General features: G+C 46.9%; 1 protein-coding gene across 1 annotated transcript in view; it reads right to left on the reverse strand.

The window, feature by feature from the left end:
* Nucleotides 1-23,410, reverse strand: part of COLGALT2 (collagen beta(1-O)galactosyltransferase 2) — a 44,342-nt gene that overhangs the window by 9,765 nt on the left and 11,167 nt on the right. The window contains exons 2-5 of the mRNA XM_021525121.3: nt 7,121-7,231; nt 5,568-5,685; nt 4,235-4,369; nt 1,458-1,662 (exon numbers count right to left, since the gene is read on the reverse strand). Of these exons, the coding sequence (XP_021380796.3) occupies nt 1,458-1,662; nt 4,235-4,369; nt 5,568-5,685; nt 7,121-7,231 (569 nt within the window). The remainder of the gene's footprint in view (nt 1-1,457; nt 1,663-4,234; nt 4,370-5,567; nt 5,686-7,120; nt 7,232-23,410) is intronic.

Consider the following 23,410-nt stretch of genomic DNA (forward strand, 5'->3'; position numbering starts at 1 on the left):
GAGCCAAGACGTGGCACTTGGGAACATGGCTCAGTGATGGATTGGGCAGTGCTGGGGAACACTGGACTGAATGGCCTTGGGGGTCTCGACTGTGATTCTGCACTCATGTCCTGACCCTGAAAGACAGGATCCTGAAGCTGCTCTGCAATTCACTTCTCACCTCTGCCTCCCAAGGGCTCCAATTTCAGCTCTTGCTGCCTCTCCTCCATCATTCATCTTATCTGACACTCCTCATCCTCTTGCAGCTGACTTTGAGAACGCCCTGCTCAGTCTGCCAAGACAACAACATCATTTTTGGTGCTATCAAGACCTGCCAACCAGACCCACCACTAAAAGGGAAGCTACAGGCAGATGGTGGCTGCTGTGCTGCTCTGGGATCAGTGGGAAGGGAGGCTCAGCCTGCAGAACAACAATAGCAACCATTCTTCCCTTGGTTTTCTCCCTGCCTGCCTGTTCCCAAGAGCAGCCCTTCCTGCTCCCTTAGCTTTGCATCTTCTGCAGAGCACAGGGAGCACCAACTGCACATCATTCAGAGGATTCGTGAACAACTCTTCCTTGGTAATTCACCCCACCAAGGCACCAACCCACTCACTTCTGAACAGAAGGCACTTATGGGTGCTGCTGAGGTTTCACCAATCCCTTTTTCCTTTATAATGCCCTAAACTTTTCCCTTTTCAACACAGCAGGCAAAGAGCAACACAGATGGCCATCACAGTTCTGGGAACCCCCTTCAGCTCTGACATTGCTACACACAGGGCTGGCAGCCTGCTGGAGACAGGACACTCCCAAGAGCCACTCTCCAGAAAGAAATGGGACTAAACATCCTCACCACAAGCATGAACAGCAGCAGCACAAGGCACTTAAAGAGACAGTGATGTCTCAGCAATACCTTGAGCTCTCTTAAAACATCAATAGCCAGAGATTTCCTCTCTCTGGAGTACCCAAGGCCAGGCTGGACAGGGTTTGGAGCAACCTGGTCTAGTAGAAGGTGCCTGTGCCCATGGCAGGGTGTGGAATGAGATGATCTGTAAGGTCCTCCTAACCTCCACTGTTCTAGGATCTTGTGTTTTAAGAAGAGTCTCTTGTCCTCACCCCTCTCCTCATGGATCTTTTGGAAGTGGTAACTTTAGACACCTCACCCCCAGATCACCTTCCATTCTGCCAGCACCCACCTCTGTTCATCTGCTGTGACACAAACCATGGGTGGAATCACATGTTTTGTCTCTGAAATATTGCCCCATCCCAAGAACAGCCCCCACATCCTCTGAAACAAGCAGCAATCCAAAACTGCCTTTCAGTCACTTGCTGCTGGTTATCCCTGATGGGATCCCAGAGAGGAAAGGGAACAGGGTCTGAACTCCACACGGAAGTCCACCCAGAACTTTTGGGCTGTGAACCTGCAGTGAGGTCTTGTGTCTCCAGGAATGAGCCCTCCCCAGCAGAGGCCCTGGACACACCTGCTTGGCGACTGGAGAAGGCAAAGACCATGATATCATCGAAACTCCAGGTGTAGTCCTGGTGTGGGGGGTAGAAGGCCAGCTTGGCAGAGGCCTCCTTCCTCAGGTCAATGAGAAACGTGGAATGGATCATGGGGACAGCAAAACAGCCCATCCTCTTCCACTCCCGAATCAGGGGATACTCCAAGGTCCTCTTGTAGTAGCCCTGAAACCACAAAGAGGGGGCTGTTGTCACAAGAGATTCCTGTTTCAAAGCTGTTCCTTAGCTAAAGCTCATGCCCTGAGCTCTCCAGCAGAGGCTCACCAGGGCTCAACTCTCAGCTTTTTCAGTGGCTCCCATTTGGAAATGGCTCAGCCAAGTATTTAGAAACAGTCTTCATCTCCAAAATTAAAGATTGACCTTCTGCCTACTTTATAGGAGCTCTTGGAGAGCCCAGCCTTCCCACTGCAAAATTCCCCTGCAATGGAACTTCAAATCTCAGACTATTTTCTCCTGGTTCTTCAAAACTCTTTTTGTGCTTAGACTCTCCAGCCTGATCCTGGAAGCTGCTGAGCATCCATGACATCCTCCACGTTCAACAAGCACAAAGTCCATTTAGCATCTCAGAGAGTAGGATCTACACATTAATTTTATCCATAAATTCTATCCTATCCATATCTTTAAAAGGAATAATTTGTTGTCACTGCAGTGAAGGCAACATCTCAGTCTCCATCAGCTGTGTAAGAATCCCTGCTTCCCCCATCCTGGGGCAAGCAGATGGGATACTCACTCCTGACTGTGTAGGGAAGCACTTCAGTCAGCTCCTGGGTAATTCCCTGTACCCAGGAGCTCCCCCAGACTTCCAGCACTCCGGGTGCAATACCCACAGTGTGTGGCTCATGTGGAAATAAATACACTGTATTCCTCCAGGAAGAAAACCCTAGAGCATCAAACTGACACCTGGATGGCTGAATCCAGAGCAGATTCTGGGCTTTACAGAAGCAATGAGTCATTAGAAGAAGTTAAAGCTCCATTTATGTTCTCTTTTCCATGCACATTCAGGCACTGGCTGAGCAAAAGCCAACAGAACTGCTCTGCCCTGGGCTGTGTGGGGCCACAGCGTGGTGCAATGTGCCTGGTTATGGATCTGCCATCTCCCTCTGCCTTTTGGGTACACTGTGACCATACTGTGAGGATGGGATATCCCAAACACAGCCATCCTGACTGCCACAGGAAGGAGCAGATGGGAAGAGATGTGACCAAAGGAAGGGTTAACACACCCACCCTTTAACAGACACCTGAGAATGCCCACAAGTGAAGATGCTGGACACTCATCTTTCCTCCTCCAGTGGCTCACCCTGGGTTTTTGGGCCTGTTCCCTGCTCATAAATCATGTGTAGGCAAGGAGGGCTCCAACTCCTCCACACTGCTGCCTCTCCCAAAGTTTGCTCGGTGACAAATAAATGTCAGCCTGTCTGGAGCTGGGCTTGGCTCACTGTGCCTCTGGGCTGGGGGAAGGCTGTGGTTCAGGATGTGCTCCAGCTGTGATTCCCTCCCCAAGTCCCCTGGGAGAGCAAGGCTGAGCACACGGAGCCCTGGAACTGCATGCAGAAGCAAGAGAAAAGGAAAAATAAAGGAAGAACTTTCCTGTTCACTCCAGCAGGATTTTTTTTTAAACCGAATTTTGCAAGATGCCTTTGCTGGTTTTCCTCTCCCCTTTTCTCAGAAAGTGCTGGTAATGGTGGCAACTTCCTGCTGGAGAGGTAGGGCTGAGGTTGGCACATGGGCAGAGATCCACTTCAGCCTGGGAAGCAGGGCTGATGTACCCCAGTGGAAAACCTGGCTGACTCTGGACTCAGCCTTAAAAACTTAAAGTACAATCGATACCTTTGCTATGAAGTTTATATCTCCATTTTCAAACAAAGCAAACAAACCCAAGTGAAACAAGTAAACACACCTCGTCACACCCCCTTTCTTATCTATTTACTTCCCAAGAATTTGGAAAGCTTGGGACCTATTCCTGCTATTTTTTATCCAATTATGCAGTCTGAACTGTGCAACTCTTTGCCAGAAAATGGTGTGGGTGCCAAAAAATAGATTCCGACAGGGATTTCTGTAGAATAAAAAAAAAAAAAATCACTGAGAGCTTTAAAGACAAATATATTCCTCAAAAACCCAGAAGGGGATTGCCAGAGGAAAGAAAAGTATTTTGGGGAAGTAACACTTTTTGCCCTATCCTTATACTATTCCCTAGACATCTGCAGATGAACCTGTGCTCTGACATAATGCAGTTGTTACGTGGATCAGAAGTAACATGAAAAGGTAACATGAAACTCTAATTTTTAGGCTCAGCACCAGTACCTGTTACATGCATACTTCAGCACTCACACTCCCTACAAGGCAAAGGTTGTTGCCCCACTTCAAAAATCTTGTTCATAGATGAGAAAGATAACTTAGACACAATGGAGATCTGTGGAAAGAAAAGCAAATTCCTCTTGGATTAGCATCACTATACAAAAAAACTGGCCTAAAATTATGCACCAAGGGTTTTAAGGCCATTACAGAAACACAGAACCACCTTAAAAAATTTCTGATCTGTTCATCAGTATGGTTTGTGTGGGATCATACCACATGCTAACAACACCTCAGAGCTACAGCAGCTTCTGTTCAGAAGAAGGCTAGAGCAGCAGATGGGAAAGCCCAGGGAACAGGAAGGATGCCTGCTGCTCCAGAGACAGGGGCAGGAGCCCTGGAGGACACCACTCACACAGCCCCCAGCACCCTTCAGGTCACCTGCCTGGGGAGTGATGCCACACCAGAAGTTGGAGTAGAGGGAGCGGGACTCGAGCATCGGTGCCACCAGGGTCTTGTTCTCTGCTATCAGCAGGTTCAGGGTCTCTGGGTTGGTCAGTAAATTATCTGCATCAGTAAACTAGAGAAGGAAAAGGAAAAAAAACCTGTTACCAGATGAAACAATATGATTGCCCTGATGCTTTCTTGGGAATGAGGCAGCCAGAGGCACATGAGCAGCCCTGGTGTGGCCACAGGCCCAGGGCAGTCCCGTCCCCTGTGCTGCCACTGCTAGGGCACCTCTGGCTCTTCACAATGAGGGGCTGGAGCATGTCCAGGGAAGGGAACGGAGATGGGAAAGGGGCTGGAGCCCCAGGAGTGGCTGAGGGAGCTGGAAAGGGGCTCAGCCTGGAGAAAAGGAGGCTCAGGGGGGACCTTCTGGCTCTGCACAACTCCTGACAGAAGGGGCCAGCCAGGGGGTTTGGGCTCTGCACCATGGAAAGTTGAGCTTGGATATTAGTAAAACATCTTTCTAAAAGAATGGCCAGGCATTGAAATAGGCTGTCCAAGGCAGGGGTGCAGTCACCACCCCTGGAAGTGTTTGAAAAATGTGTGCATCTGGCACCTGGGAATGTGGCTTAATGGTGAACATGGCAGGTCAACAACCGGACTCAGAGATCTCGGGCCTTCTCCAGCCTTAGCAACTTTATTATTCCATGAGGTCAGCAAAAAAACACCCTAAAAGCAGTGAGCTGGTGAGTTTGACTCCTTAGGGCACAGGCATGTCATAGAGAAACCTGGGGGCAGCTGCTCCTGGCACGGCAATGAGATGGGCAGAGAGCTTCCCTGACTCCTTACAACCTCATGCCAGCACAGGGACCAGGGACCTGCCAGGGAAAATAACATCACTGGAAATTCAGGATGAGTTCATTCTGTGAAAAACATCAAAAACAACTCCTCAACTGCCCTCACACCTCACTGTGCTTGGAGGCTTTGGGAACACCCCCCCTCACAGTGACCAAAGGCAGCATCTTCCCACTGCCCTGCACAACTATTTCCCTTACATTTCACCAGGTGGGGGTTCAATCTGGAGGACCCTTGCAGGTATCTCTCACCACCAGGACTGAGTTAAATCCTGATGCCTGTGGAGAAAGCACCAAACTAAGCCAGGACTCACCTCCTTCACTGCAAAGTCTCTGGCTCACCAGACCAGAAATGACCCACGATATCTCAATCTGTCTTTAGCTGGAGAGAAAACTTTTTGACAGCCCCCAGTACTCAAATGAGCACCTGGAAAGCTTTTGCCTGAGGCCAGGTAATAAAGCAAACCTTGTGCTTACCAGGATATAGTCCGACCACTTCTCCCGGGCAGTGCGCAGGGCAGCCTGTCGCAGCTTCATCACGTGAGTGAATCGAGAGCTTGGCCAATGCTTGGGCCCAAATTCTTCTGGGTAAGACCTAGAAAAGAAATACAAAGTGACTGTAATCCATGTCTGGGCTTTATTACACTGAAAAAAAAAAAAAAAGAAAAAAAGAAGAAAAAAAAAAGAAAAAAGATAAAAAGGAAAAATAAGGAAAGAGGAGGGAAAGAGGAGGGAAGGGAAGGAGTTCTATTGTTGCCTTCATTATGAAAGCAAAACAGCATTAGAGAGGTTTGAGGGAGAATAATTCCAAGTTCTGTGCTGGCATGAGCACAGAAGGCACCAGAGAAAAAGCAGTGCCAGTTTTCTGACCACACCGCCCAGCACAGGAGCTGCTGTGGCAGTGGAGAAGGGACCCTCCCAACCCACCTGCAGCTCCCGACCCTGCCTGACCCGGGGTACAAACTCACCTGCCCTCTGCTAGGCTGCAAACCAGCAGGGCTGGGATGTGAGGATGAAGGCAGCCTGGCCTCCCCTGGGGCTCTGGGCATTATTAGGAACTGCTGACACGTCCCAGGAGCAGCCCCTGAATCTCCCAATACCCCACAAGCCCCAGCACAGCAGCAAAGTCACATGCACGGCTCTGCCTTCAGGATCAGCTCCAAAAACAATGGCTTTTCAACAGAGATGGAAGGGAACTCAGGAGCAGATCCCAATGAGGAATAAAAATCCAGGACTTTGAAACAGTGCCAGCATAAGTCAGGGAAGGAGCTAAGAATTTCAAAAGCTTTTTGCAGAACTTAAGCAAAGCTTGGCAGGATGAAGGAAACTCAAATCAAATGAAAGGATTAAAAATGTCAATTAAACCAGCACTCCCTGGGGGTTTGTACCACAAACTCCCCATCATGCAGTGAGGGACTCGAATATAAAAGCAAGCCTAAAGGAAGGGGAAATTGATGTTATTTTCCTCGATGGAAGAAACTGAAAACAGGACAAACCCAGGAGCAGCTAATCTTAAAAATAAGTAAAAAGTTAAAGTAATAAAAACCCAATATACCATATTTCAAAGCAATTGTCCTGAAAATCATGTAAGGCATAATATGTGCAATTAAATCTAGTTCTCTTGCTCAGCACTTACTGAATATTTGATGTGTCAGAGCTTTCACAGATGCTATGGAATGGGCTATAATTTCTCTGCTTCCTTGCAAATAAAGAATGATAATTTTAATTCCCTGTAGCTCTTGACGTAATTTTTTTACTGTGCAAAGAGAGCAGTGACAGATGCTAAATAACTGAATGGAAAATAGTTTCTTCCACAAAATTCTGCATGAGGTGCTTCATTGAAGTCAGAGACCTTGCTACAGAGACCTTACCTCACCTTTTTCCCTAAGAATACAATTTTAATGGGACAGACTCCAGAAAGTAAACAATCCACATTTTAACGCTTGGACATTTAGTACCAGCTCCTGGTTTGGAAAAAGAAAACCTCAGGAATTTGGGCTGTGCAGCCAAGAGCCCTCCCAGGTACTCACGGGGGTTCCTCCATGGGCCTCCACTCCACATCGTGGTACAGGTGCTGCACGTTCTTCAGCCACTCCCGGAGGATTGCTGTGGTGTTGTCAATGTTGTGGTCAGTGGCTGCCCTGGCAAAGCAAGAGCAAAGGAAGCACGTTAGCACGAGGTTTGTCCCCTGCTTTCCCATGGAGCCCTCTGTCCAGTCCAGCCACCAAAAAAAGACACAGAAGAGGTTTAACCCCAGCTGGCAACTGAGACCACCACTGTGGAAAGGGGAAGGGCACAAAGCTCGAGGGCTGACAAAAGAACCATGTCATAACTGAGACAAATGACTAAAATGTGCCTTTAGTGCAGGGCAGGGACACAGTGCTTGCTGAAGAATGGTTTTTTTTCCCTCAGGGTTGAGCTGAACAGCCTGGAACAGGAGGCACAGATTCGCATCCCTGACAGCAATCCCATGGAAATGCTCCCATGGGGAGCTGCTCTCTGCCTGGGATGCTCAAGGCTTCACAGGACCAGTGAGCCAAGTCCCATCCCAGCTGCTCCTCCCCAGTGCCTTCCCTCTGCACCCCCAGCATGGAGCTGTGCCAGATCCTACCATTACTCCTGCCATTGAGAGGGCTGCTCATTTTTCCTAGTTGGAATGGGCAGGAAAGCACAGTCCTGTGGCAGGGCACAGCTCAGCAAGCTCCACTGGGAATTTATAATCCCTTCATATTCCCCTGGGAGTAAAAATATTCCTGCAAGGTTCGGTGCAGACAGCAAAGCCATGTGAAATATCACTGACGGAGGTTGCTGGAAGCTCCTCTCAACTGCTATACATTTCTTGTTTTGTCCTCCAGCTCCACAGACCCAAAGGCACTTCCCAGAACATCCTCCACCCTACTTAAAGCCAGAGCTCCCAGGGGAGGACATGCAGAAAGGAGCCACATCCCAAACCCTACAGCTACTCCAAAGCTATTTCAGGAAAATACCTCCACTTCAAGTCACTGTATGACCCTACAGATGAAAACCAGGACATGAACCCTCTTCAGTTTGTGCAACAGGAACATACCATTCCCATGGGGTCTAGCCTGCTTTAAAGTAAAAAAGAACTGAGAACTTGGATTTTCAGTTTATTTATAGTCAGAACACCACAATCACTTAAGGCCAGGAGGCTTATTTGTTGCATATTTATTCACGTCTGCTGAAACAATAAATAGTGAAAGTTCAGCAAGTGCTAGAGGTTGGCTTCTGTGTCATTAACTGCTCTCCTGTGACAGAGCAAGGCTGGCCTTAGCCATGGCTTCAGAGTTTGCTTTACTCCAAGACCCTGGCTCATGCTGCACTGTAGATCTAGTTTGCAATGATGTTCAAACTGGACTAGAAAAGTCTCAGTGCCGACTTGGTGTAAATACAACTTGCTCCATGTGTTTTATGGATGAAGCTCATCCCCTGGAGCCCATTTTCACACACTTCCTTGGGCTCCCACAGCCACCAAGGCGTTTCACAGGTCTCACTCTGCCTTCCTCCCACGTTCCAGCTGCACAGTCAGCAAACAGCTCCAGAATTCCTAAAATACCAGAGACCTGGGGAAATGGCTTCATGTTCATGGTCGTCACTGGAGCTGCAGTGGCAGCAAGAAGGTGTCACTGGGACCACAATGCAACCCGGCATCACACAGACCAGGCCAAGAGGACAGTGGTCACCCTGGGGAACGTTGCAGCTCATCCCACAACATCCTCCTTTCCAGGTCCAGACCAGCCTTAAGGACCGTGGAGACACCTTAAAGTAAGCACACAGCTCTCACAGAGTCAGCTCCACGTGCCTCTTTCCCTCAGCAAGCTTCATCCCATTCTTTCTAACCTCCTCCCAGTCCTTCTGACCTCACACAGTATCAGTGGGAACATCTGAAAGGATTTGCTGCGGTCTGGGCAGGGAAAGGGGAAGCTCCAGCTTCATATGTGTCAAACTAATCTCAGTTTTATGTTGGCTGCTCCCATCTCAGCCTGGAGATCCTTCTCCATTTACCTTTGTGCACACACAAGCCTGAAATATTTTAGATGGAGAGCTGTTTGCAGTGCTGTGCAATAGAAACCCAGAGCTCTGAAAGGAAATACAAATTTCCGTGACAACATGAAAACAAAGAGTCATCCAGCCTCAGAGAAAAGGATTACCCTGATGGAAAGCTGTTTCCTCAGTGGCTCAGAGTTGCTGCACAAAGCCCAGATCTCTGACTAGCAGAAGAAACCCTGAAGTTGAATGACAGCAATTGGCAGAGGTAGAGGAAGACCTCTGCCTCCCTAAGCACAACAAGGGGGGTGAAGGATGCTCTTCCCATCACACCTGGAGTACCCCATCCTGCTCCTGGTGGGGCAGCAGGCCCTTGACAAAATTCACCCTGGATGACACTATCAGCCAACATCCTCCAGCCAGAAGCAAGACAAGCAAATGGGAGCTGAAGGGATCTCTAGCTCTACCCATAAGGAATCTGCTGGAAGAAAATGGCATTTTCCAACCCAAACCATTCCATGATTCTATGACTTTAGTGCCCAGACTGTCATGGTGAGACACAGAAGGTAAATCCACATCCCACTAGACCTCTCAAAGGCATGGACCAGCCAAGGCTCTGGCACAAAGGAGGGACAGCTCTCTCCAGGACTATCCACCCAGCAGCATTTCTAAGCCCAAAAGCCCTCAAAGGCAATAAAGTCTGTTCCAGCCTGGATGAAACACGCCCTATGACTAGCAGTTTGGCAAACCTTTGTTCTTCCAGCTTTGAGCTCAAAAAACCCAACAAAAAGAGATCCAAACCAAACCAACCTCCCCCCCAAAACAACCCAAGCCATTACAAAAGCAATTATCACTATTTGTTACAGAAGAATTCATTTAAGATAAAACAGTATCAGCACTGACTCTTTTTGTAGTATCTGAACCAGTCCACCTTTCCCCTCAGAAAAAAACAGCAGCTCTGGTGTTTGCAATAGCACTGTGTGGAAAAACAGGCACGTACTTTATTTTTCCCTCTTTTTTTTTTTTTTTTTTTTTTTTTTTTTTTTTTGAAATGACAACCTCTGCACAAGAAAAACAAGCTAATTAAAATGTGAGCAGGACTTCTCACTGGGAGCAAGAGCTCCTCAAGCCCTGAGAGGCACATCAGGACACTCCACATTATAAACACTTCTTCTGTAGCACTCTGCAGCATTTCAAGAAGCCAAGTACATGGCTAAGACTTCAGTTCACCAGTAAGAACATGTCACACGAGAGATGCTATCACCTCTGCCCACATGCTTGTCCTGGAAAAGTGTTTCTATTCCATCCTTTATCCTTATTGGTCCATGATCCACACTTGACAGGATGAAGAGAGTACATCACTGTAACCCAGCTCCAGTCAGCTCACATGGCCCTTAGACTAAGGCAGTGCCTGGATTTTTAGCTTTATTTTCTGAAAGCAAGTTGGTAAGCACAGCACTATTATCTGTGTGGGAGTCTACCAGCAATATTGTTGAGCTTGCACCAGGTTCAAATCCTGTTTTTTGAGTGAATCAGCAACACCATTTTCAAGAGCTGATTAAAAATATCTAGGATTTAATTAAAGAAAAAGGGTCCCCTACAAGATTTATAACCTAAAGCCTGTGCAACACAACTAGGAAAAAATGGAGGAAAAGAATGAATCCGTCCCACTCTTTTCAGAAAAGAAAGTTCAATAAATAGACCAGAACATACCTCTAGATGGACACCTCTATTCCAGTAACATGGCAGCTTTTTCCACTCAGATTTAAACCCATTTCCAATAAACAGAAGTTACATTTTTGAAAAGTTTGAGTGAGAATGTTCGTACAGGGGCTTATGTCGACAGAACTACGACCACTTCAATATTTATTTTGGCTTTACCCAGGAGTTGTACCATGGACACAAGCCCTCATTGTTCATGCTCAGCAAAGTACCCACTCCCAAAAAACTCATGGATCACGCACAGTGGAAAATCAAAGCATCATGTTAAGCACCTTCTGTTTTAATTAAGTAATGTGAGTAGCAGCACATGCAGAAAACAACTCCTTTTACAAACTGCTCTTATTTTTAGCTTGATAATGTCCCCTCAAATTATGTTTGCAAGGGTGAGTTAGTTTAGGCTTTCATGCTTGTTCTCCTCTTTTCCTCCCCAAAAAGGGAATTAAAAATAACAATCCCCCCTTTTTTACTTCTTCACACTCTGGCCTATTCTTCCAAGCTATGTAGTTCATTTACCTCAGGCACTGGGTCAGAGGAGAAAATTTTCACCTTCACCATCTGCATAGGAAAAGTACTAGAGGACAAAATGCATCCTGTGTGCTGCTGGCTTGTCAGAGTATGGGGATATGCTGAGACACAAGTTGAGGCAAACTCCACAGCCTCACAGTAATTTTCCTACTGAATTTAACATTTACCACCCTCTCCCTTCAGCAAACAGGGTGGGAAGGACAGCTTCAAACAGGGGTCAGTGCTTCACTTTTAAGCAGTGCAGAGCCGAGCGAGGACTGGCTGGAGGCAGCCTGCTTTCAAAAACAAAAGCTGTAAGGAGCTTTTGCTGCTTTTTCCTTTTCCTTTCCATCGGTGCTCTGAAGACTGCTGGGCTGCAGGAGGGTTTTGGGTTCACCCTTTATGGCTGTGAGAGCCAAATCTGCACACCCAGGTTCCAGTTGGCCCTTCCCATGACTCTGCTGTGAGCACACAGAGGATGACAGTGGTCAGGAGGCTGCTGATGCTGGGGTTGCACTGAAAATGGTTCACAGGAGGAGGATGCACTTGGTTTTCCAGGGTTCCTGCTGCTTGCAGAACTAAGTTGTGAATGCAGCCAAATTCCACGGATCCCCAGGGATATCCATGTAAACTATCTCCCTTGGTTCCTCTCTGCCTGCAGCCAGGGGTTCACTTCACCCACGAGGCCTGCTATGGGATGTGGTCCAATACTGAGTTCCATTGAAGCAAGAGCCATGGATGACCATGTGCCCTAAACCCACAGGGTCTCCTCCAAAGCAAAGCCCCAAGTCAATGGAAAGCCTGTTAGGAGATCATTCCCAACAACTGTAACACAGAAACTGGGGACAAAACACCAGTTCTTCCCCTTGGCCCTTTTCCTGAGAGCTGAGCAGCAATAAAACATTCAGAGAGGTTACAGCTCACACCAAAGTGATGGAGAAAGCACATTTCTGAGTGCTGTTCCACAGCTTGTGCTAACACAGGTGCTCAATTATTCTAAAGCTCAGCCCTCAGAGCAGGACTCAGCATCCTCCTGAGCTGAGCCAGCAGCAACAGGCACTGCACAGGGGGTTCCCCAGTGCTCTGGGGAGACTCCATGGATTTCAGACCCCAGAGCATTGAAAAAATTCACAACACTTCATCCAGCCCCAGCCACTATTAATAATTGACTCCAGCAGCCCCATGCTTTTTACACAACACACAATGAACAGAGCACAGGATGGGAGTTTTAACCTCTGAATTTAGATCCTGCATAAAAGCCTTTGGCTTTCAGTCCCTTGAGGCAGCCCCAAGAGCTCCTGGTCTGAGTGGAGCTGAGCTCCTGTCACCCAGGCTGCCCTGCTCATGCTGGGTGTGAGATCAGCCAAAAATAACTGAAAAAGCAGAGTCCAGCCACAGAGCCCTAATATGAGTCAAACATAAATTTGGATTTAGTTTTCCCAAAACAAGTGGTAAATAAAGTAACAGACGAGTCATTTCTCCCTGCTCTTTTTGGCTGAAAGCTGCCAGGCTTAGAAAACCAAGTCAGAATAAACCCCCCCACTGAAGTGGCAGTTTCCACTGTGAGCCAGGGATGAATTACCTTAACCAGGAACAGTGCACTAGAAGAGACTGGAAGAGAAGGGATGGATCCTAAAGAGGAAGGAAAAAAACTCAAAACAAGACAGAAGCAAAACACTTCTGAAGCACAGTAAGAAAGATTTAATTTCAGCTGTGAAAATGTCTGTTTTTACCACAGATTAAACCCCTGGAAGTATCCAAAATCAGGCTGGATGGAGCTTAGAGCAGCCTGGTGTAGTGGAAGGTGTCCCTGCCCATGGCAGGGGGTGGGATAAGATGAGCTTTAAGGTCTCTTCCAACCTAAACCATTTGATTAGTCTATTGCATGACTTTAAATGGAGTTACTGTCAACTATTCTGTGTTTGCCTGCCCAGGACCATCTCAAAAAAGCAACAAACCAAGCAGGGCTCCTTGTATCCCTCCAAACACTGCCCCACTGACAAGCAGATATGGCTCCTGCTCATCCAGCAGAGATGAGACTCAGGTAATAGAGGATTTTCAGGTCTGCCAGCCCTACCTCACATCTGTGAATCTGAAACTGGGGATCTCAGATCTCCCAGGTACCCATGGGATCAGGGATAACACAGTAACAATTTAGTCCAGAGACTCTGGATAGATCCAAACCATCTAAATCACTTATTTTAGCACAATTATGCTCACGCACTTCATAGGCAGGGCCTGAATATCCAGCCTAAGTTCAAAGAACTGCTTAAGCATTTAAATAAGTTGCCAAAATTCTAACGTATGTATAAGATTTTTGCTTTGTAGGGACTTGGCATTTGTTCTAGGGTTTCCTTAATTAATGACAGACTTTTGGAAATACCTTCTTTTGTTTTTTATTTTAACTTGGTCCCCAGGCCACCTGGGCGCAGATGGGTGGCAGGGATCTGCGTGGGAGCATGGAACCAGCACCGGGAGCAGCGCTGCTCCCCAGGCTGGGCAGCTGTACAAGAACAGGACCTCACAGCACAGGAATGCAGCACACAGGGCTCCCCTCTAACTCTTTTCCCCGTGCCCTTCAGCAGCTGTGCATAATGGATTTTGCTGGCAGCAGCACTGATTTTAAAACCTTCCGTGGTCTTCCAAGTCCAAGTGAATGACTCACAGATGTATGTGTGTACATACTTCTGTACACACCAGGATCTGTGCTCTTTCCATGCTACCTCAAGAAATCACTCACTTTCCTGTCCCTCACTCCCCACGATAGAATTATGGAATCCCAGAATGATTTGGGTTGTAGGGACCTTAAAGCCCATCCCATTCCACCTCCTGCCATGGACAGGGACACCTTCCATGATCCCAAGTTGCTCAAAGCTCCATCCAGCCTGGCCTTGGACACTGCCAGGGGTGGGGCAGCCACAGCTTCTCTGGGCACCCTGTGCCAGGGCCTGCCCACCCTCCTTGTATCTAATCTAAATCAACCCTTATGGCTCCCTCATGCCAGAAGTCAACAGCTTCCCTGGCATCCATGCAATGGGAATTCTCTTGCAATGCAAAGGAGGTCCTTCAATCCCAAGTCCTCTCTCTGTCTTTACTTCTCCCCATGCTCACCCCATGCTTTAAAGCTGCTAAGCTTTAAAGAAACAAAAAGCCAGCTGCATCTTGTGAGTATTTCCAAGCAGACTTGGCTTCAAGGAAACAAGGCCCCTAAAGGAAGGCCAGGAAATCCCATACAGGCAGGATCAGGGTGGTGACTGGCTTCTGAAATCAATTGTTCGAAGGAGGAATTAATTGCAACAGTTGTGCAATTCCTGAAAGGAAAGCTTAATCCCAGCAACTAACTCTGACACCAGCTGATGCAGCTGTTTGAGATTAATGCAAGTGTGTAAGCCACTGGGAAGGAACACTGGGATTTACAAATATTCTTGTCTCTGCTAACAGAAAAAATGAATAGTTTTCATATTTAGGTGCTCAGCACCACTGATTTTTCCATGGTCACACTGACTGTGAGCCTGTAACACACATTGCCAAGGGTCTCCCAAAAGAGAAACACCTGAAAAGCTCTGGCCTCTGCAGATAGGGCAGTGCCAAGGTCCCAGAGCCTGCCTCACCCCTGGAGAGAACACTCACACCATGGACCACCTGACACCCAGCAGGGAGGGAAACACAGACCCAAATCCTAAACCAATTCTGGAGCAAAGGACAACTTCTTTTACCAGTTGAGAATATGCTCTGTGATCTAGAAACTGGCAGGATGTTTGTGTGACACTGGAGAGCTTTACACACTAACTGACCCTTTCATGTGAAAATTTTGCTGATAGGCAACAATAAAGCCATTCTTTACAAAAGTTGTCACACAGCTTTTCTTTGAGGCCATCACAAACCTAAAACAACAAAATAAGAGAACAAGAAGAGAGCTCAATGAGTGCCAGCAACAGTGTTCTCTGAGATTAACCCCAAATTTAGCATTTGGAGAAGAAGTCCAAAAGCATTTGGAGTAGAGAAATGTAAGAATAGGCCATAAACTGCTCTTCTTACAAACAAAGTGGCAAAGGATGCTTGGCTAGCCAAAAGGATTTTGCCTCTGGAGAGAGAAAAATGGCTATGTTTAGAAAGGTAGGAGATGCTCAAAACTCAGACTCCCTGGAACTTTCAGACTTTATCCACAGCTTGATGCAAAGGTCACCGAAAGACATATTTTCTTCCCCTGCAGCACTCTTTAGAACACAGCTCACAGCGTCCAGGTCACCAGAAGGGCTGAGGGAAGCCCTTCACTCAGTAATTTACAATTTTTTTAGAAGGCTTTCAATAACCTGTCAATAGGACAAGAGCAGCAAGCCCTCCAGAGCTGTCTCCAGCAGGCTGCTACCTGCCTGCATACTCAGGTGCACAGAGACCTGCTGAAGAAAACCTCCACAGTAAAGAATTTGGTGTATGTGTGATGATTCCTGAAAAAATGTGGCACAAATGCTGGAAGACACCTTCCAGCTCAGCAGGGCTGGATGTGTGCATCCAGGGATACACTCAACTAAATGACAGCTTGAAAAATGCCACCTTTGCAGGTTTTGCAGTCACGTTGCAGGAGTCCACACCAGACCTGCAGAGCAGACTGTGGCACCTTGTGCTTTTCTGTGCCACCTCTGAGAAGGTTTCTTTGATCAACACAGAATATGCTAAGTTTGAAGGGACCCTCAGGATCATCCAGTCCAACCCTGTCCCTGCCCAGACACCCCAATAATTCCACCCTGTGCATCCCTGGAATGTTGTCCAAATCCTCCTGGAGCTCTGGCAGCCTTGGGGCTGTGCCCATTCCCTGGGGAGCCTGGGCAGTGCCAGCACCTCTGGGGAAGAGCCTTTCCCTGAGTCCAGCCTGGCCCTGCCCTGGCACAGCTCCAGCCATTTCCCCAACTCCTGCCACTGATCAGAGAATGAAGAGATAATTACTTGCTCCTCCCCTACCCCTTGTGAGCTGTACAGTCAGAGAAAGCTGAGGCTCACATGTGCCCCACCAGTACACGTTTATTCCACCAGAGTAACAACCTGCCCTTGCTCACAAAGGTCTGGAAAAGGGGCATTAGAGGCAGGAAAGAAGCCTGGACTCAGAAAGGCTCCCAAGCTTGGGACTGCTCTAGTGCAGCAGCCTCACCACAGAGTCACCCAGTGCAATACCAGCAATGCATCCCAGGAGCATCTCAGCAACTCCCAGCAGGCTGGGACAGCTCCTGAGCACTCCTGGGGCATGAAGGACAATGAGCCCAGTGCGAAGCATCATATTCCTGATGCACCACCCTATGGAAAAGTCTAATTGTGAGACACAGCAAGTCAAATTGGAGGATATTTGGCTGAAGGACTCTTGTCCCTGTGTGTGAGCTGCCCCCAAGAGAGCAGGGGTGCCAGCCCTGGGCTCCCCCGTCTGCTGGCAGTGCACATGGGGTGTCTGCCCACACCTCCCCTGCCCCAGCACCAGAGCTGCTCACAGAAATAAGCTTGGCCAAGCTCACACTACTAACAATCCCCTGGCTAATTTGCACTCAGAAATATGACTCTGCACTTCTCCATGAAAGGGCTCACTGTCTGGGCACGGAGAGGGCTGCAGCAGGAGCATGCGCCAGCTGAACGGATTGTTACAGACACGTGGAGAAACCCCAGTGCCGCCGCCAACACGCACATGGCTCTTGTCAATCCAACAGCTCTTTCTGCTGTGCTCTCACACAGGGAGCCATGCCAGATTTAAAGGTTTGGACCCCGGAGAGAGCTCCAGGCTTGCCTTGCACAGGCAAAAGCATTAACAACAATTTCAGTTTTGTTTTTTTTTTCCACTGCTTATGCAGGGAAACTCTTTCCACCCAAAGCATCTGCAATGCTCCCACCAGGAACAGATAATCCAGAACAGAGACCAACCCAAGCCCAGTAAGTGAGGGTAATTCTGATTACCTTCAGGGTGTGTTGTACCAGCTATCTTACTTACCAATGTTGCCCAGAGTTGTGGCTGCCCCATCCCTGAAAGTGTCCAAGGCCAGGCTGGATGGGGCTTGGAGCAACCTGGGACAGTGGAATGTGTCCCTGCCCATGGCAGGGGGTGGGACTGGATAGGCTTAAAGGTCAACCCAAACCCTTGTGTGATTCTGTGATTACAGAAGCAGACAAAGTCAGCGAGACTTTTTCCAAAGGAATTCAACATCAGGGTAGCTTGAGAACAGTTGTTTTCAAACTGTGATCAGCAGATGTCTGTGAACTATTTCTAGTAGTTTGCTTGTGAAAGGTAATAAAAAAAAATCTATCACACCCAAGTCAAAGTTTGCTGTGCTGCACAGGAAAAACACGTTGGGTTTACGCTCAGCCAATGGAATACCATTCCCCTTTCAGTGCTGCTGGAAGGGTCAGAGCCAAAATCCTCCCCAGGACCAAAACCGCCCACTAAAACCTCACTGTGTGATCCCCAGCACTGTCTCAGCAGGCAGCACAATGAGCTGTCTGTGCACCCAGAAACTCAGGGAGCTTTAGACACTAAGAATAACTTCAGTTTATTCTTACAGAGCAAGATAACAGGGCCAAGGCTGGCACAGGCACATCATAAACACTCCTGCTCTCCTCAGCCGGCTGTGAATTACTGGCTGCTCGCAGGAAAACTGGGCAACATAAGGATGATAAAATCCCAGGTGTTTATAACATGTAGTACAGACACAGAGGAATAGAAACAGAAGTAAATTTCTTGACTGCTTCTTCTACAGCCTCTGTACAAGCAAGCCAGTTACCTCTGGGATGACAAACTTGAGCACAGAATTTGCTTTTAAAATACAGTCAGGAGGTACAGCAAGAAAAGTCAACCATGGATCTGTAGCAAATTCTTCATAAGTAGAAGAGTTGCCATGTTTTACACCTTGTATTTCACAAGGGACCCAGGCACTGCCTGAGATCACAGCAAATCTTTGTCACACAGTTTAGTTTTAGCTACCACTGTGAGGAGGAAGGAGTGGGACACCATGACCCTTCTGGCTCTCTTCCAACTCAAGGCATTCCGTAATTCCATTCTGTGGAAGGACACCTTCTACTAGCCCAGGCTGCTCCAAGCCCCATCCAATCTGGCCATTCAAGAATTCACATGGCTAACACCTTTCTCCAGCAAAGGAGAATAATTTCTGCTTTAAAACCACTTTTCAATACTGGCCCACAGTATCAAAAACAGGTAAAGAAATTTCAAAACACAACAACAAAAGTTAGCCATATAGCAGATGCTCCTGGAAATAGAGGCATGAACTCCACCCACACTCTCTCCAGCTTCATCCAAAGATATTCAAAGTGCTGCTGCTGGTGGAAGCCACCTGAAAGAAGCTAATATTGGCTACAGAACTTATATCCCAGGATGCTGCTGCTGCCCGTATGGTCAGGAAATGAAAGGAGATGATAAGTGCAGGTCAGGACAATCTCTCTTTAAGTCAAGGTACATGCACCAGCTTTGCAGTTTGCATTAATATTAAAAAAAAATGTACAGAACAGGCAGTGCAAGTAAAGTAAAAATAAATCAAATGCTCAACATGGCTCCAACTGGTTTGTCACTGTCTCTGAATGATAAAATGGCAAATGGCTACAGAGCTTTCACCTCTACAGCAGGGAAGAGGTTTTCCCAATCCACAGGATAACCACAGGAGGAGACACTTTGGGAGCCAGGCTGTCAATCTAGTGGAGCACACCTACAAAAGAGCTGGAGAACAACTTGGGACAGGGGCCTGGAGCAACAGGACACAGGGAATGGCTTCCCACTGCCAGAGGGCAGGGTTAGATGGAACACTGGGAAGGAATTGTTCCCTGTGAGGGTGGGCAGGCCCTGGCACAGGGTGCCCAGAGAAGCTGTGGCTGCCCCTGCATCCCTGGCAGTGCCCAAGGCCAGGATGGAGATGCTTTTGAGAAACCTTGGATAGGGGAAAGCATCCCTGTCTGTGGCAGGGGGTGGGACTGGATGAGCTTTACAGTCACTTTCTGTGATCTTACATAACATTGCACTCACCACCCAGGCTTTAGGGACTTACTCACGCCCATTTCGTGGACTAAATTAATTCAGACTCCATTTCCAAGCACTTCAATGCCTCCAGGAAACTCGGGCTCCTCACCCCATCATATCTTCACTGCACTGTCAAACTGAGTTTGATGTCTGGGGCCTGACCTTCCCTTTGTGTCCATCTTCCAAGCAAATTGCAGACCCTCCTCTTCACCACCTACACGAAGCATGGTGCCCCACACCACCCAAGCACACAGGTTGTGTGAGGCACCAGCCAGGGCGATGCCCAGAGTGATGCCCTGAGTGAAGTTGGTTCCACTCACACTCCACAAAGTGGCACAGCCAGAGATAGAGCATCCGAGTTAATCACAGACCCAGGGATATCAGAGATCTTCAGAGCTTCAGAGCATGAAAAGTAACCTAGACAAAAATACAAAACTCATTTAACCTCCCATATCCTGGGACCAAGGAATCAGCAACAATAAAGCACAACTGAAGTGTCAACACTGGAGATCTGACCAGCTCTTCCCTCTCAGAATTAGCAGTTTAATAACCCAACCAAAGCATCATCCCTGTGAACCTACAAGACACACCTACAATACGGAGTATTTAACAACATCAGACCAGGCATTTCCCCTGCTCCACTGCAAATTCACAGCACACAAACACAGCAGGTTTCATTACTCTCTCCCTGGCACAGGCTCCCCTTGGCATAAAGGAATTTATGCCAAACTTTGCTTTCACCAACACTAAACTAACACTTACAGTCATCAGTGAGTTATTTTAGAGTTAGACTTTACTGAAGCCAGCATGGAACTTGAGACTTCATAATTTTGGCCTAATTTTCCTCGAGTAGCCAGTTACCCTGGAAAACAGAGGTTCTCTGAATTGCATGGAATGGTTCACTGCTTGAAAATAAATAATTACATCATATTTGCTGGCAAATGGCTGAAAATGTTTTATATATAATTATGAGAATAGAAAAACAACTACTGCAGCCAAGCAGGGAGAAATATATTCAACCTTTAGAGATGAAGTAGAGAGTTTTCCTGGATGTAATTTTGTCCATCCCATTTCCAATGATGAAACAGCTGAAAAGGTGACAGACAACCTCATATGCTGACAGGATTCCGAATAAGGGGAAAGAGAAAACACAACAAACACCACTCTGCTAGGATGAAATAATGAATTGATCAATCAGAATCTTCTGAAGTTTTGCCCAATAGATTTTACAGTGTTCTTGGTTTGAAGGCTAAGTGTGCTCATCTGCAATGTACCTCTGGGAATGAGGTGATGTGAATTACAGAGTTCAGAGGCCGTGCCCAGAGGCCCCAAAAACCCACAGCAAGGGTCTCAACCTTGCACTGAAGCAGCACTATAGCTTCATTTTACAGAGAGAGAGAAACAAAACCAGAAAGATTAATGGATTTTCACAAGTCACAAAAAAAGAGTGGGAACGATAAAATAAGCTAACATTCCTTCCAAAATGCACACTGAGATAAACTACAGATATTCAGCTTTTGTAGAGCAGTTTACTTACTGCATTCACAGAGTACTTGTCAGACTAGTGATAAATTTGTAGCCAATATCAAGAACAACTTTCCTCTGTGTTGCTTTTAAGAAACTCTCACAAACTTACAGACAAAAACCTCTCTTCCCATCCAAATATTTTGCCTCCAGCACTGGAAAAAAAACACTCCAGGTTTTTGGATATGGGGTTCCTGATTTTTAGGGTTTTGAGCTTTTAATCAGTGAAGTACTAGTATTGGAGAGAAGAAAAAAAAATTAAAAGCAAAGTATTTCTACTTTAAATTCCAAATACTTTAGGCTAGCTAAAATTTATGGATCTGAATCTCTTCAATTAGTGATCTCACTTTTCCCTCAGGGATACAGAAATTCACACAGCTTCTGCTATGGACACACATGTGCTGCACACATGGCTGCTGTGGGGTCAGCACACAGGACATACTACAGATGCCAGGCTCAGAACACATTCTCCCTTGGAAAAAAATGACTGGACTCAAAGTGATGGAAAACTGGTGCACTGGTGGCTGACTTAATGCTAAAGAGAAGAAGAAGAAAAACAGTGAGGTCTTTAATCTTGTAAGCTAAAGGCTCTGCAGCCCTCTGTAAGCAATGCTGCACATTTCCCATCCCCAGCTAAGGAAATTGGATCATGAAAGCAGAGGGACACTTGATGGATGGGATTGCTTCCTCTGCACGACACAACATCACAGTCCTCTCTTCTGCTGTCTGTTCTCTTTGTGTGGATTTCAGGGAGCAGTCACTGGAGAGGGACAAATCCCAGGAGCACCCACTGAAGACAGGCAAACCTCTGGGAGAGCCAAGCACTGAGGGCTGCATCAGCAACTGTGGTGTGGAGAACAATGCAAATGCACAATTTATCTCTTAACGGTTTCATCCTGACCACAAATGCACAGTTTGATCATAGGTAGTTTTTTTCCCCCCCATCACTGCCTGGATGTCAATAAAGAGAGGAAATGGGCACTTAGGTCTTTCAGTAGCCAGTTCCAAGGAAATTCCTAGGAAACTGGAAGCCCTTGAAAATGCACACGTGCCTTTATTCTGCAGAGCATGGCTGCAAACCAAGCTGTTTTCCAATGAGAAGGATTCCCATCTTAGCTAGCTCCATTCCAGGGGATGAAGTGCTCAGATGAAGTTTGTTCCAACCCCAGCACACCTGCAGGTGTTGGACTGACTGCTCCCTCAGGGGACAGGGACATGTCAGGGACATGCTCTGGCCCAGGAGCCTCGCACGCACCACAGCACTTGTCCAGCAGCATTCCCAGGCCTGGACATTTCAGCTCCCTGGGGCTCTCAGGCAATTTCAAAGGCTGGAAAGCTGAATTTTTGCAATACCTCAGCACAAGGCATTGCTGTGGGAGGAATGAAAGAGCAGAGAATGTCCAACTTCAAGGAACCCACAGTCCCTCTGCTGAGCATGCAGGAATCCAGTCCCAGGCTCTGCCTTTGCCAGGGGTGAACACCATCCTAACCCCAATCCCAGCACTTCCCAGGGAATAGCAGATAATATGCCACAATTTCTTATATACTACAAAATATGCACCCACATACGAAATAACATGACTGTCTTTGAAGACTTTGGGGTTTACACAGAGATGTAATCTATCAGCAGATAAATTGAAACCTAATGGCTTGCTTTATTTGCTGAAGAATTCAAGTTTCTTGGGAGTCATGTTCCAAGGTGTTAAATAGATCATTTAATATGATTTACTGCACAGTGCAGGCAAAGCATCAGCTAATGGCCCCATATGGAATTCAGAGATTTAGCATGACCTGCTTGACTCAAAAAAAAACTCCAACAAAACAAAAAACTTCCACCCAAAACAACCCAAACCAAAAACCCATTAAAAAATACTCCACCAAATCCCAATCCAAACAAAAAAATACCCCAAATACCAAAACCCCAGCAATTAAAAAAAAATTATTTTCATCAGAAACCATCTCAGATGCTACTTCTAAAGCCTTCCAAATAATCCCTCAATAGCTCCATCTCAACTCCCTAGAATAGCAGCAACTTATGTGCAACATCAGCTTGCAAGGGAACAGCTGATATATCATAGAAGTACCAGACCACTAGAGGCATTTCTTAAATACATTAAATAAAGATTGTTCATGGAAAAACTGAGAGGCTGGTTCTTCTCCTTTGAGCAATCATTCTGCTCTTAAACTTCTGCCAGCTTATCAGTGGCTGCAGTTGGGTAAAACTCTCGTTTTAAAGAGTTTCATTAACCTCTTCAGATCATGTAACTCAATACAAGATCTAATCAGCTGAAATCTAGAGGTTTGGGCTCTTTATTTCGGTTTCTTCCAAGTATATTCTTAACTTCTGTGCCACCAGAACTGGAAGAAATATACGAGCAACAAGAAGTTCTGCACCTTGTAATAGCAACAGAGCAAACCTGGAGGCAACTGAAGCTCTCCACAGGCAGAATCAACCAACATCACTGCACAATGAATTGGCGAGTGTAGAAAATAAATTCCTTCTTAGAAAAGAAACTCCCTGAACACATATTCCTCCCCCCTTAAAACTGCACCACATATACAAAGA

The sequence above is a fragment of the Lonchura striata genome, chromosome 8 (assembly GCF_050655825.1).
Source record: "Lonchura striata isolate lonStrDom1 chromosome 8, ASM5065582v1, whole genome shotgun sequence".
NCBI classification, from domain to species: domain Eukaryota; kingdom Metazoa; phylum Chordata; class Aves; order Passeriformes; family Estrildidae; genus Lonchura; species Lonchura striata.